Genomic DNA, 14,579 nt, shown 5'->3' with positions numbered 1-14,579 from the left:
AGCCGCTGCTCCAGTGTTGTGATCAGGTTCCAGGTTTCTTCCTCTGCCAGCCGACCGAGCATCCATGTTGTGCAGCTCACTGAATGATCTCTCTGTCTCCAACTTCCTCACTCTGAACTCTGCTGCCTGATCTGATCACACCCACCGCTGCTCCCTCTCAGTCTTTCCTCCCTGTATTTTGTGAGTAGGATGTGCGGTTGGGCTCCCATGTCGAACACAGTTCAGCTTGGCCGAGCACCAAAGTGACAGAGGAACTTTGACCCCGTTTTGGCTCGCTACAATCGGCTCTTTTCTTTTCCCTCAGTTTCCCCTCTGTCCTCTCATTTTCCTTTACTCTGCTCTCCATCTTTCTCTCCCTCCAGTCGCACAATAAAGTCTAGTGTGTTGGGTTTAAGACTGGAGAGCATGCTGGAAAATCGAGTACATGCTACATCATAACTTCCACATGTTCTCCTTGGTTTCTAAGGGTCCATATCTGCTTTGGACTCATAGCTGCTTTATTAGTTTCATTGTAATGTACATTTATGCTCTGATGCATTTGGAATCTTCCTGATGGATCTTCCCACGTCCTGTTGTCTTTATTGTCCCTGCAGGACTCTCCTCCTCTCTGAGCAACCCCTCAATTCAGGCGTCCCTCAACAACTGCCAGCTGCAGTCGTCTCTCAGCAATCCCTCCATCAACTCGTCCCTGCGTCTGTCAGGCAACTCCCCCCGGCGACGGCCCGCTCCCATCAGCCCCCTCACCCTGTCTCCAGGTGCCGAGCAGCGTAGGGGTCTGGCCAAGCAGCTGTCTCCCACCATGTCCCCCTCACTGTCCCCCATCACACAGGTACGCACACCTCACACCAGAGGTTTCATAGCCCCCTCTCCAGTGTCATTGCTTTTTTTAAACAAGCACTTAAGACCCTCTGCTGTCAAAGACAGTTCATGTAGCACTAAGAAGAGAAAATGTTATACAAAGTAAAATTCAGCCCACAAGTAAAAATTTCTGCCATTGTGAAACTGGTTCAGCTGTTTTTACCTGTTTTTGATGGGAAAGCGTAGTTTAGTAATGACACCACTAAAATCAGAATAAATAAAATTCAAATCCTAAGTCTTCATTAAACTTGCAGTTGGTCTTTAGTGACTCCTGCTGGCTCTCTCTCTCTCTCTCTCTCTCTCTCTCTCTCTCTCTCTCTGTCCTTTGTAGGGAGTTGCTTTGGACACCAGCAACATGCCAAGGGAGCCGCCCCCGCCCTACCCACTCTACCAACAGTCCCAGCATGCAGTGGACCAGAGCCGACAACGCCAGCAGCAACACCAGCAACAGCAGCAGCAGCAGTCGCAGCAACAGCAGCAGCAGCAGCAGCAGCAGCAGCAGCAGCAGCAGCCTGTTTCCCCTCTGCAGAGCATCCCACTGGACTTCAACACAAGCCAAGTAAGTGGCATGAAGATGGCCTTTGTCAGAGTGTGTGTGTGTGTGTGTGCATAGACAGAAAGCTGGTGGACACAGAGACACACAGATATTTTGTACACCAGTGTTTGTGGTGTTCTGTGCATGTGCATAGTTGAATGTTTGATACAACATTGTAATTCTGTTAACCTTTCCCCAATGTGAGTTATTCTGTAGTTTTTGTTTTATGCTAAAAAAAAAAGACCAAACAACAGAAAAACATTCTGCAGATGTTGTTCATAAATGTAAAGGTTTGTAATACCTCTGAAAATAAAGACATTAATACCTGTGGAGGTTGGTCATCATGTCATACATCTTGGACAAGTTGGACACATAAACTCGCAGACCATTCGCCGTCTTCCATAAGTTGATGACAACTTGACTGATGTTTTGTGGTTCTTCGTCTTCCCACAGCACAACAATATGGCGGCACTCTTCGACCCCTTCATGGAGCCCCAGTTCTCCAATCGCCAGAGCAAGACCCTCCCCTATCAGGTGCCTGGTTTCAGCTCAAAGCAGTGTGTCCTTCTATATAAACATTTGAAATGAGGAAAATCACCGCTGCAAAATCTATCAATCTATCTATCTATGGCTTTTCACGTCATTGTGGTCAGTTGTAGTGTCACTGAGGTTTTCAGTGTGCTGTTGATGTTATGAGAAAACACTGTAAACCACTCAGAGGCATCAGATGAAATGTGCTGCCAGGGTGAAGACGACGACGACCGTTCAGCTCGCTGATTCTTTGTGTTTCCTTTCGTTTGCCATTTTCTCTCCACCATCTGCCATCTAGTTGGACCAGTTCAGCCTGTTGGAAAACGCCATGAGCTCCACAGCAGGGGGTTCTTGCTTCGACCCTTCCTCCTCGCTCTACTACTCCCAGGCTGCGCTCTCAGGGCTGGGCGGCAGCCACGGCAGCCTGCAGGACCCCATGCACATGAGGTCCAACATGTTGTACTCAAACTGCAGCGGAGGACTGCCCAACATCATACTCACTGGTGAGTCCCACAGGTCTTTTGACTGCTGTGATGTCCCTCATCTAATAACATAAGTGGTCTGTAGAGGGCCTGGTGAGTTTTTATGGTTCATCCCAGTCACAAGGAATTGAGTATTTTTATTTAGTTTTATTTTATTCTATTACAGGAAACAACAGAATATGTCGTACTAAGGTGTCAGAGATTCATATATATCTGTATATATTTTGTGAAAGCTGCATTATAACTGACTTTTTGGCACTAGGAGCAGAAAAAAGGGAGAATGATTTTTGACTAAAGATAATGAGGAAGTGCAAGCAATAATTCTCTCCAGACACATGATGATAATTCCTTGAATATTCAGTGTTCACACTGTGCATTTCACTGAATGCAGATATCAGCAGGGCTGTGTTCTCAGGATGATGAGTCTTTCCTGAGGCTGAAATCAAAGCGGAGTGTATGCAGAGCAGCTTGTTTTTCAGGAATCGAGCATTTCTCACAGGAGGCAAATGAACACACCACGATGATGCTGACTTCTGTCCGTGCTGCCTCAGGCTCCAGCTCTCTTTTGGCTTGAAGTGCTGATATTTGGATCTAATTAGGGCTAAAGTTTGAACAGTCTTTAAGGGAGGAGCGTGTCAGATTTATTTAAATGGCGAGGGCAGCGAAACCGTTAACTGCGTTAACTGGAGGAAACATTCACCCACCATCATCTGTTTCTCTCTCAGATGACTCCAACCCCAGCATGTCAAAGGACATAAGCAGTGCACTCTCTACGGTGCCTGAATGTTTTGACTCAGAGGGAGGCTTCCCGTTGGAGGATGAGCTGCGCATCGAGCCCCTCAGCCTGGACGGTCTGAGCATGCTCAGTGATCCCGACATGGTGCTACCGGACCCATCTGTGGAGGATACTTTTCGCAGTGACAGACTCTGAACATAAAGAGCATCACAGGTTTCAAGAAAGAACACGCACACGCACACACACACACACACACACACACACACACACACACACACACACACACACACACAGATTTGCAGTGTATAGAGTGTACAAATCTGAATATGCATGCTAACAGTCTCTGTAGGGCCACTGTGCATGCATCCACTGCCACTAAGATTCATTAAATGTGAAAGACATGAACACCATGCACACTTTTTAAAGAGACTTGTGAACAAACACTGTTTACACCTGCTTCATGCAAAGTTACCCTCACACACGCTCGAGCTCGTTTTTCCTCACTGGTTATTTTAGACGAGGCGAGGCGACACAGTTTAGGGTCTAACATCAGCACCGGGAGCACACGCAGGTCCAGCTCTGAGACTCTGCGTCCCCCCCCCCCCCCCCCCCCCGGAACCAAAAACAGTTGGACAAACACGTGAGACGATACTGCGAGGAGCCGAGGTCCTCCCGCTTCCTTTCTCTCATCACCAGCTCACAGCCCCCCCACCCCCGAAGCCATGGCAACTTCATCGCCATGGTTACACACCATAGCAACCCCATCGCAGTGCTGAAAAGCAGCAGAGATGCCAACACACAATTTACTTTTCTTACAGCTTACAGTATGTAGAGTGAATGGGCCCAGCTCAGCACCAGCACAGAGCTGTGCTGCAGTTACTGCTCACAGCTGGTTAAACATCTGGCAGCCCAGTTTCCTTCAGGTGAAGTAAAATCCAGCTGTGCCGTGGTTGCTTTAGGCTCTCAAACAATCCTGGTAGAAATGAAGACTAAGAGGAATATGAGCTTTGAAATGTATTTCTTTGATATCAGACTATTTTTAAAATGTTTGCCACAGATTTATAAATATAAATATACGTATATATACAAGCCTCAATTTCAGTCTGATTAGAATGTTTTTTCAAAGTAGAGACAAAAAGGGCAAACTGTTTACAAAGATGAGATTTTAATAAGTAAATATTACTAAAGAGTATAGATTTTTTTTGAATTTCTAATTAAGAAATAAAATTCTAAGATGTATTAAAAAAACAAAGGCTATATTTTTCCGTGCGATGTGGACGGACGTCTCCCTTCTCCCCTGTCACAGACGAGTCGGCTGTGATTTCCTCTGGCAGAACTTTGACAGCACTGGGACAGAGTCAGAATCCACTTCAAGAAAGGAACTTCACATTTTGACATGTTTTTGTTTAAAAAAAAAAAAAAAAAAAAACTTCTCTGTACATTCATTGAATATGTTTTATTTTACATTTTGTACCGACTTGTCATGGCGCTTGTACTGTACTTTAAATCTTGTTGTGAATAAGGGCATGCGCTGTGCTGCTGTGGATCGATTATGTCCCAAACACCTGTTTGCATCCAGCTTTCTGTCCTCGTGTTACAGCAGTGTAGTAACCCTCCCCCCTCTGTGGCTGAGCAGTCAGTGACTCACTCAGAGAGCAGACTGTGATCGTGTGGACATCGGACATCATGTAACATTGCACTTAACCTCTTTTGCACTAATTGGTTCACTTTGTGTAGATTAATATTTTTACACCAGGTAAAGAGTGTGATTTTTTTTTTACCTGATAACCCAAAGAAGTTGAATGAAGCCATTAATAAGAAAAAAAGACTTTATATGACTAATAATCTATAGTCATTGCACATACACAGATTTCAGAACACTGTCGACAGGTGTTTAGTTTTGAGCTGATGAGAGAAAATTGATGACATTTTATTTTCTGGGCTTTGACCATGTGGTCCGACAGTAATATGTTTTTGTAGAGAGCTCACATTTACAGTTGATTATGTAATAACTGGGCCATTTAGGGCATTGACTGCCCCCTAGTGTCTGTTTTAATAAAGTCAAAGAGCTATTTTTAATATTGATTCTAAAAAGGATGTGGAGCAGTCTCCTGACTTTGCTCTTTTAGCTATGCAACTTTTTTTCTTTCCAAGTAATAAGTGAAACCTGTTGAACAGGTGCAACTTGTGCATTATGCAGTGTAACGTGGCTTACACGTTCAGTTTGTTATGTACACAATGTGCGGGAGAAATTTGCTAGAAATCACAATATTACATGTGTCCAGTGTCCACAGTGTGTGCTGACTCTGAGTCAGTGAGACGAGCGTCTGCATCTACATGTAACTGATCTACAGTCAGAGAACAAGAGCGCTTGTAGTGAATGAGTTAAAGGAACTCGTGCAACATTTTGGATTGCAGGCAAAATGCTGCATGGCACTGTTTGTGTGTTTTCTTTTTTTTTGTTGTTGTTGTTTTTTTTTTTATTGTTCAGTCAGAAGGTGTCATACCTGCACTGTGTCGACCGTGGGTTTTTCTCTGAACGTGTGAAAGAGATTCTATGAGATTGTCTGTCGAATACGAAATGAAGAGGGGTGTTGGGTTTACCATGAGGTCGTTTTATAAGCGTTTATATTCAGTTTCAGCTGTTATACATTTTTATCTGCTCTGTTGTTAGCTCTGTCAGACAGTGGGTGAGTGATGGAGCCACTTTGCAGTTTAATTTTCCTGTTTATCTTTTTTTTTTCTTTTTGTCTGTTCCTTCCTGTACCCCAGCCTGTTTCCTGCTGTCCAAACGCCTGCCTTCTGCTGCCTTACTTTGTTGTATTTTGACTTTTCATATTCCAGCAGTAACTTCTATCCGCTTGTAATCACTTCCCTTTAGCTTTAGCTCTCCCTGGTACTAACTGCCCATGGTTGTTTTCTGTCACGTAGTCTCACTGTTTCATTTGGGGTTTTTTTTTTTTTTTTGGTGTCTTACTTTTCTAGTTGCATATTAAAATGTACAGTTCTGTTATTTAAAGAATGTTTTTTGTCCACTAGTGTTGCTATTTTTTTTGTAATGTCAGTTCTTTTCCCCAAGACATAAAATTTTCTTAGTTTGTAACGTATGTTATAGTGCTTATCTTCCTGATTTAATATAAACAATAAAACTATACTGTGTATGAATTCTAAAGGTTCTGTTGACGCAGTCATTGATTCTGCCAGTAGATGGCAGCAGTGTGGTGTAGTTCAGATTTACACTTCCCACAAATACAACGTCCCTGGGTTGAGTTTAGAAAAAAATATCAAAAGTCATTAGTTTAGAAAGCTTTCTACACCTGTGAACGTAGAAGAATGATTTCATTACTGAATTTATTTTGTGCTAAACTTTTCCCTCATGTCCTTTTGTCCTCATCTTCTGTAGCTTCTTGCTTACGGCCATACCACCCTGAGCACGCCCGATCTCGTCCGATCTCGGAAGCTAAGCAGGGTAGGGCCTGGTTAGTACTTGGATGGGAGACCGCCTCGGAATACCAGGTGCTGTAAGCACTTCTTTTGGGGGGGGCGGCGGCAAGTTAAGAGTGCGGAGGGTTGCCGGTCCGATTCCTCGACCAAGCGCAATGGATATAGGTGGTGGTGAAGGAGACGCGCCCCCATGCCTCTGAGCAAGGCCCCGATCCACCCCAGCTCCCCGGGCTCCTCACTAGGCAGCCCCCTGCCCCAGCGTCTCTAGTGCCTGTGCACTTAAACTTTATTCTCTTTCAACATTCACTGACCTATAAAACCATTCTATCAAGGTTTCTTCACTAGATTTTTACTTCTGGAGGCAAAATTTTTTTAATCCTTTATTGTCCCTCAAATTGTTTTCAACCAGGGTAAATGAATCTCAGCATTTTACCCCCACCAAGTGAACGAAACACACACAAAGCATGCACATGCAATAGAGACGCTCAGGGATCAAACCATCGACTCTCCAGTCTCAGCCTGGTCCACAGTCCAAAGCCGTCCTCCTTGCTTGCTGCACCACCGCAGCCCTGCATCAGTTCATAAAGGCAACATTATCTTGGCTTCACTGACCCCGATCCTGTTTTTATGAAGCAGATTTTATAAAGTGCTCTTCCTCTTCTTATCCGGCTCATCCAGAGGCCATCAGTAAGTCCTTTCAGGTGAAACTGAGCGCAGTAAGACTCAGTGTTTATTTGCCAAGATCCAAATCTGAGTCAGATGGGAACAATTTGACAGCGGTTATCTCCACCCTGATGCAAAGACAGTCAGCTGTGGGATTAATTCAGGAGGGATGAAATCCACCATCTTCACTACCAAACTCTTGCAGTGTTTATGTGTGTGTGTGTGTGTGTGTGTGTGTGTGTGTGTGTGTGTGTGTGTGTGTGTGTGTGTGTGTGTGTGTGTGTGTGTGTGTGTTAAAACATTTTTACCAAGAAATAGTTGTTCAACCATTGTCAGAGCACCAAAACAATGGTTTTCATTGGTTAAGCCTTGAATTTATAAATCTGGCGTTTGGTTCCCAGCAGGTTGGAACTGCAGTCTTCGCATTCACAGGCACACAAATGTTATATACATACGAGTGTGTGAGGACAGTAAAGTCTGGCAGATGGACAGCGTGGGCTCCTGGAGATCAGCCAGACCTCATATATATATGGAGTCCAATCTGGGAATACGTCCCCAACACAAGAGCACACACTCACTCACACTCACTCACACACACACACTCACACAGAGTGAGGGGGTGAACAGATAATCACAGCCATCAGTCAGAGCTGGAGTCGGTCCACAGAGTGAGTCTGGGCAGGTCAGGATGCCAGCCTGAAATTCCTCCCAGGATGATATTAGTGTGTGTGTTTGTGTTGGTGTGTGTGTGTGCGTGCATGTGTGTGTGTGCGTGTGTGTGTGTGTGTGCACCGTCCAGCTGGTGGGAACCTGGTGGACGGAGCTGAACTGAGCTGCTGACTGAAAGTAATGAATGAAGTCCGTTAAGCTGCTGGCTAACTGTACAGAAGAAACAGTTTTTATTTAAGTTTGTAAAGGACAAACAGAGCGAGGAGCTGTCCACACACAGTTTGGGACGTGAGGACAGAATCAGTCCAGACTGAGTGACAGGGATTTTAGAACACAGATGAAAACTGGGGTTTTCAACTGCGTCTCACTGTTTGTAAGTGAATGTGATTTTTCGTGGAGTCGTGGAGAAACTCTTAAAACTATTTGTGTTTTCCGATGCCGTGAAAAGTTTTCTTACATCAGTGAGTCTTGTCACAGCTGTGAAACAGGCCTGAACTCTCAGATCAGAAACTGCAGAAGAATGTTGGTTTTTCCGTTGTCTTTGGTTTTGCTGTATTGCTTCCTGTGATTCTGCCACACATTCAGTTCCATTACAGCAGATACCTGCCGACACCTTTTCGTAAATCAAATCATCAAATTGCTCGTCCACTGAATTTTCTTTGGCGAGGAAAACAGTGTTTTCCCCACCTTCTGTTTTCCCCTCTCTGACCTGACAGTGTCTCTGTTTTCTGGTTGTTGTTGTTGTTGTTTGTTGTTGTTGTTGTTGTTGTTGTAAAGCAGAGCACTGCCCCAGTTTTCCTTTATGATTGTCTCTGTTTTCTGCAAACATGGATTTATAACTTTATCTAAATTCTAAACCACTTAATTTTCCAAAAACTCGAATATGACCTGCCTACCTGGGTCTGTTGTCTCCACCTTTCCCTCCTGCTGTTTACTTTCAGTGTTATATACATTTTCCTTCTTTCCTGTTGCACTTTACTGTTCTCGTGTCCTTGTTCTTTTACTGTTTGCAATAAGAAGCATCCTTGACTTTCACTGCCCTGACTGTGTTTTTACCACATGTTTTGCTGATGTTTACGTGGCCCGGAGAGCCCTGGTCTCTGTGCAGTTTGGCAGCTAATTCCACCCAGACCCCACAGAGAAAAACTATAGGCTGTGACCAGAAATGTCTCCAGATTGGATTTCTTCACGTGGTTGTAATATTGATAAAAGAGGAGATTGAGATGTGTTTTGAACACTTTGTCCCGTTTTTATTTAAACACTGGGCAGATTTCAAAAAGTGCTGGCGTGGAATGAAAGTCAGGGAGCGGCCCACACTCTCTGGTGGACTAAATACTTATTCAGAGCAGAGTAAAAGATTCACAACAGAGCAGCTCGACTCTTTTTTTTTTTTTTTTGCTGTTTGAGACACAAAACACACAGTGAGGTCATTTAATACTCATATTTCTGTGTGTGAGAGAGAGGAGACACAAATATGAAAATATTTTTTTTTAATATTTTGCTGCATGTTTGAAAAATCTGTTGAAGTTTTTATATAATTTGAACATTTTAGCCTGACAAAGGTCCGTGACTGGGCAGGCGTCTCTGCTTTTATCAAATATAGGGAAGTGGCTCTGAATTTTAGAGGTGTGTTTTGGGGGGGTAGTAGAATGGGCTCCTTGCTGCCCCTGTGGGGGGGGGTACACTGCAGCTAGGAAAGCATTTGTCAGACACTTTTCTCCAAAGGGACTTAAATCATTTTCACCCACATACACGCATGAGAGCAGGTTGTGGTTCAATGTCTTGCACAAGGATGAAGGGTAACACATGGCGACGTGTCAAAATACTGACACCCATTGTTTTTTATCAAGGTCGCACAATGGCGGTGTCTCGACACGTGTCATTGGGGGTTGGGGTGGAACATTTAGCCTTGGTCTTAAAAGCTTCTTGTCTCTGTAGACAGCTCTTTGTGTCTCTGGCTGTGCGTTCGCTGCACGTTGTCAAGAGTGAATCTGGGCCCGATCAGACGCCTGTCGTGATGCTGCTGTGTGGTGGAGAAATGTTGGTTCCTAATCCACCCAGCAGCAGAACCACAGTTTTAGAACACGGTGCTGGACAAGAATTATTCGCACCTGATCACTGTCACAGGTGAAAAGCTCCTCAGTGTAAATGACCACAGCGTGTAAATGTTTGGTTCCTGTATTTTTAGCAGGCAGGGACTCAGACGGCAGCTCGGTGTTGTGTGTTGTGGGTGACTGAAATAACCTGATCCCACACAACAGGAGCAGGATCAGAGCTGAACGGGCGCAGATAAACCTGGTTCCCAGAACAGGAGGTGGAGCGGCACCACCCGATCTGCGACCTGCCTGGTGAATGGAGGCTCGGATGTGGCTGGTGCTGGTTTTAGCTTTTGTTTACAGGCTTATTCTCAGCCAACAAGTTCGGACCGCATTTCTGCTCCGTGGCAACATCTGTCAGCAATAAGCGAATCAGGGATGACTTTGTTTACTATGTGTTTGTGACTCATTCATTTGTGGTTCGTTTGGTGAATGTGGAGTTATTTTACATGCACACAGGCTCTTGACTGACATTAGTTGTGAGGAAACTCATAACTAATTGGCATAATACATTCCCTGAGCTTTTAACCTAACCTTCATCACCACTACTAAATGTCTAACCCCAACCCTGAGCCTAACCCCAACCCTGAGCCTAACCCCAACCCCGAGCCTAAAACCAAGTCTTAACACTTCCACACAAACACACACACACACACACACAGTGGCGTACCCTGGAGATGATTCACTCCTGCAGCTGTGTTTAGTGGCTCTTAGGTATTTGTACTGAGACGTTTCTTAGGCTACCGTGCCACTGACATAAACACAACCTCTTCACTGCATCTGTGCAACCTCAGCCCCAAATGAATTTTAATCGTGTTTGCATTAACATCCAGTGTGCTGGACATAAGGAGGTTTACTGGACTTCACATGCGAAGGGGAGACGCTGAGATAACGTCAGCCTGGACAGACGCAGCAGATGTTTCTCGTCCAGACGCCTTGTTTGTACCAACACCGACGGCTTTCGGCTCAGTGTGAATTTACGGGGAAAAGCAGCAGCGTTTACCTCCTCAGTGTGTTTGTATTGTTTGTATCTCTCATGACTGAGATGTGTATCCAGGCCGACGGTTCAGTTTCACAGAACTTAATTATGTAACTTTATACCAACAACCAGAGTTTTGTTTACTGTATGTCGCTGAACACGGGGCAGCATGATGCTACTGTGACCTGCTATCTGAAACTCAGCTAACTTAAAACTAGAGTTCACTCTTTGACTCTCCATATTGTTCTCACAGTGACTGTGCACAAACGTCTCTCACTCCACTCTTAATCATCATACTTCAGTCCAGCAGCACCATACTCTCCGTTGTGTGGCAGCAGAGGTCAGAGTGGGAGTTTATCAGTCCATTTTACCCTCAGGCCATGACAGGCCCCCCCCCCTCTGCCTGCAAACCTTTGTGATACACCACGAGCCACCGTTCTGAGGTTTCGTAGACAGCACAGATTTTTAACATCAGGTGTAGAAACAAAACCAAATCTGCTTTTTAAAAAAGTGAAAACAGCATCTATGCATCATCTTTAGGTAGAAATTGCATTTTTTTCAGTTTATTTGACCACAGCCCCAAACATTCATCACATCCACAAGATCTGCACACACTGGTGTTGAAATCTTACTGGTTTATCCATTCAGCCAGCTGAGAGCAGCATGTGACTGGTTTTTTTTTCCTGTACGTAAACTCGTGTTGCAGATGTTCAGCCTGTTTTACAGTATTGAAGCAGTCCAGTAAATGTAGTGGATGGTATTTACTGGAGGATTCGAGTGGCTCTTTGCGTGTGTTCTTTTCTCCTGTGGGAAAGTGGTTGGTAAAATTACCATGGCGGTTGCATGGAATGAATGGCTCTTATTATGATGGGTTTGGACAGCACATTGCTTCATGGCTGACTCAGGCTCTGTCGAACAAGCTTGACTGCACGCTCGGTTTCTGTGGAGCGGCGTTGTTTTGGGGCATTGTTAACCTGAGCGTTACACACTGTGTGGTTCTCTCAGACCTTCCTGGCAGCAGTAAATCAAAGTTGTTCTTCTCTTTGTTCCACCTCCTCCTTTGTTTTATGAACTTTATGAACCTCATACATCAAACCTTCAGAGCCTCTGAGAGAGCCTGCTCCATACATAATCCTGCCACGGCCATTAAGCCAGAGCCACATCCACAACATGTCATAACATCACAGCCATGTATGTGGCAACGTGTTGCCCAGGTGACGGACGACAGCTTGAGATGAAAGCAGGAAGTGCCTGCAGGATCTCCTGAAGACTTTCAGGCCGTCAAAGTAAAAGGCCTGTCATGTCATCCAGCAGGCGCATGTACCTCCACTTTACTGCAGTTACCACCCATGATGCATGTTGGCATGGAGCCACTCTGTTGCACACGTAGACAATCAGAGGTTGTCTTATTTTTATTTTGACCTCTTTTATCAGCTGAACCAGGTCTAACATAAAATGAATTCACTCATTCATTCGTCAGTTAGTTCATTTGCTGTAGAAGCATCCACAGACTGTTGTGTTGATTAAATTCACAAATTTGCTGCTTTTTTTTTTCCCCCAGTGGTCGATGACACCCATCCAAATCTTAATTACCTGTCTGTTTTGTACAGACCTGCATATCGTCTCGTTACAGACACAGATTCAACCTTCTGGGTAAAACATGAGAGTGCAAACTTCTGCCAAGGCTGCATGAGCAGAATCAGTTGCTGTCAGTGTGTGGATCTGGATGTGCGTCCAAAACAGTGATGCATTAACGGGAGAAATAAAGTAAAAGATCAAAAAAGAAATGTTTATACAGTTTATGTGCACAAAAGAGACATAAATTCACCGTACACATAGATTAAAGGGTCTAAAGCCACTTACACACAGATGCTTATATAATTTTAAATCTGCACTAATATTTACAACTGTCTGTCAAACAAAAGGAGTTTGTTAAGAATATAATGTGAACTCCACTGGGTGTAAGATGAGAAGACATCATGGTCGAAAACAAGTTTTTAAATGGTAAGAGCCCCATTTTATATTCGACCCACACACACGTTGTCATCTACGTTAGAGGTGAAAGAATTGTTCTGTTAGGTAACATGCTCTGCATCCTGACATCTGAAATATTCACCATCATTTAAAAACCTCTCTGTGTCATTACAGTGTTTGAAAAGACATTGGATGGACTGTGTCCCTCTGCTGTTCAGAGAGAGGGTGTGGGGTGGACAGTCCAAAGACCAGCAGTGGTGAGTCTCTCAGATGAAACCTGGTCCGACGTCAGCAACAAACAACTGCTTCATTTTATTGTGTTTTCTTCATAAAGGAGGTAAGTTTGTGATATTCAGTATGTTCAATACAAACATATTGGACATATTATTATTATTCTAAACTAAATGTAGAGTTTTGTTGATAACGATAACAGCATCTAAAATCAGATTTGCAGACCAAACCCTTAAAAATCATCAGAAATGTGAAATCTGTAGATGTTTCTCCCTGTAACCACATTTCAGTGTCTGAGCAGTTTTAAAAAACTTTAATTATGTGTAATAATCTGGTCGGTCTGTCCAATGTGTTCTGAAAGACTTTTAAAAGCTCAGTCCTCAAAAATGAATGCTGTGTGTCTGTGAGATGGAGTTTAGCACATGAACGTAAGGGCAGTTCAGTTTGTGTTGTTCAAAATTTCTCTGATAAAAAAAATAAAATAAAATCACTAATGGGTTTATCCTCCACACACTCAGATTTAAACGGGAGGTTTTCAGCAGGCAGCAGCAGAACACGTCTCAGCAGCAGCTGTGCTCAGGCTTCATGTAATGTATATGACTTTTCACACCACCACCGGCAGTCTCTCATCAGAGCGGGTGTGTGAAACCCAGTCCACCCATCAAGTTACTCCATTCATACTGGCAGGCTGCCAAGGTCAGTAAAAACCTGAAAGGGAGGGGGAGGGAGGGGGATGGAGGGGGGAGGGTATGTAGTACTTCAACTTTATCCCCCATCCCCCCGCCCCCACTAATGTCTTTGAGGAGCGGTAAAGAGCCTCTTCGGTTCAGAAGCTTCTTATTACAGAGCAGCACAGTGCAGGCTGCCAAATGCACACACACACACACACACACACACACACACACACACACACACACACACACACACACACCACACACACACACACACACACCACACACCACACACACACACACCACACACCACACACACACACACACAAAGAGAGAGAGAGCGTACGTGCTTGAATGTGATGATTACTGTAAACACTGTGCTATCTGTCTCTCAGTAAACACACACACACACACAGCACTAAACAGTGAAGTGTGTTCAGTAATGATGGGGGAACCATAGGGAGGGCGTAGGAAAATCCATGTGCATGCTGGGACAAGCACGGAGACATCGCAGCACTCAGCTAATCGTTATGTTGTACAGGTAGAGAGGAGCCACTCGCTGCTGATGGAAACATTTCTGTAAAATTTATGAACTTGCAGCGCGGTTCTCACAGATCCGACCCTACTTTGTTTAGCTGCTCGGACTTCAGTGTCGTAAACATCCACAGCTAACCTCGACTGTCTGCACATTCCCTCTCACCTCGATGAGG

At 44.4% G+C, this 14,579-nt stretch overlaps 1 protein-coding gene and 1 non-coding gene across 5 annotated transcripts in view; both read left to right on the top strand.

Annotated features, from left to right (window-relative positions):
* crtc3 (CREB regulated transcription coactivator 3) overlaps window positions 1–4,615 on the top strand; it is a 29,542-nt gene extending 24,927 nt beyond the window's left edge. For 2 of the 4 annotated variants that reach the window (XM_041054768.1, XM_041054514.1), the window contains 5 exons: window positions 594–829; window positions 1,190–1,417; window positions 1,847–1,927; window positions 2,223–2,427; window positions 3,132–4,615. In XM_041054768.1, coding sequence (XP_040910702.1) covers window positions 594–829; window positions 1,190–1,417; window positions 1,847–1,927; window positions 2,223–2,427; window positions 3,132–3,337 — 956 coding nt within the window. In that variant the 3' untranslated portion in view covers window positions 3,338–4,615. The remainder of the gene's footprint in view (window positions 1–593; window positions 830–1,189; window positions 1,418–1,846; window positions 1,928–2,222; window positions 2,428–3,131) is intronic. The other 2 variants (XM_041054684.1, XM_041054604.1) reach the window with 2 other exon arrangements.
* Window positions 4,616–6,551: 1,936 nt separating this feature from the next.
* Window positions 6,552–6,670, top strand: LOC121186200. Its single transcript, XR_005894412.1, has one exon. It is a non-coding gene; the product is annotated as a 5S ribosomal RNA (ribosomal RNA).
* The last annotated feature ends 7,909 nt before the right edge of the window (window positions 6,671–14,579 follow it).

This window comes from Toxotes jaculatrix, chromosome 1, assembly GCF_017976425.1.
Source record: "Toxotes jaculatrix isolate fToxJac2 chromosome 1, fToxJac2.pri, whole genome shotgun sequence".
In the NCBI taxonomy this organism is placed as follows: domain Eukaryota; kingdom Metazoa; phylum Chordata; class Actinopteri; family Toxotidae; genus Toxotes; species Toxotes jaculatrix.
Note: the sequence above shows the minus strand (reverse complement) of the source record. Positions and strands in the feature narration are given on the sequence as shown.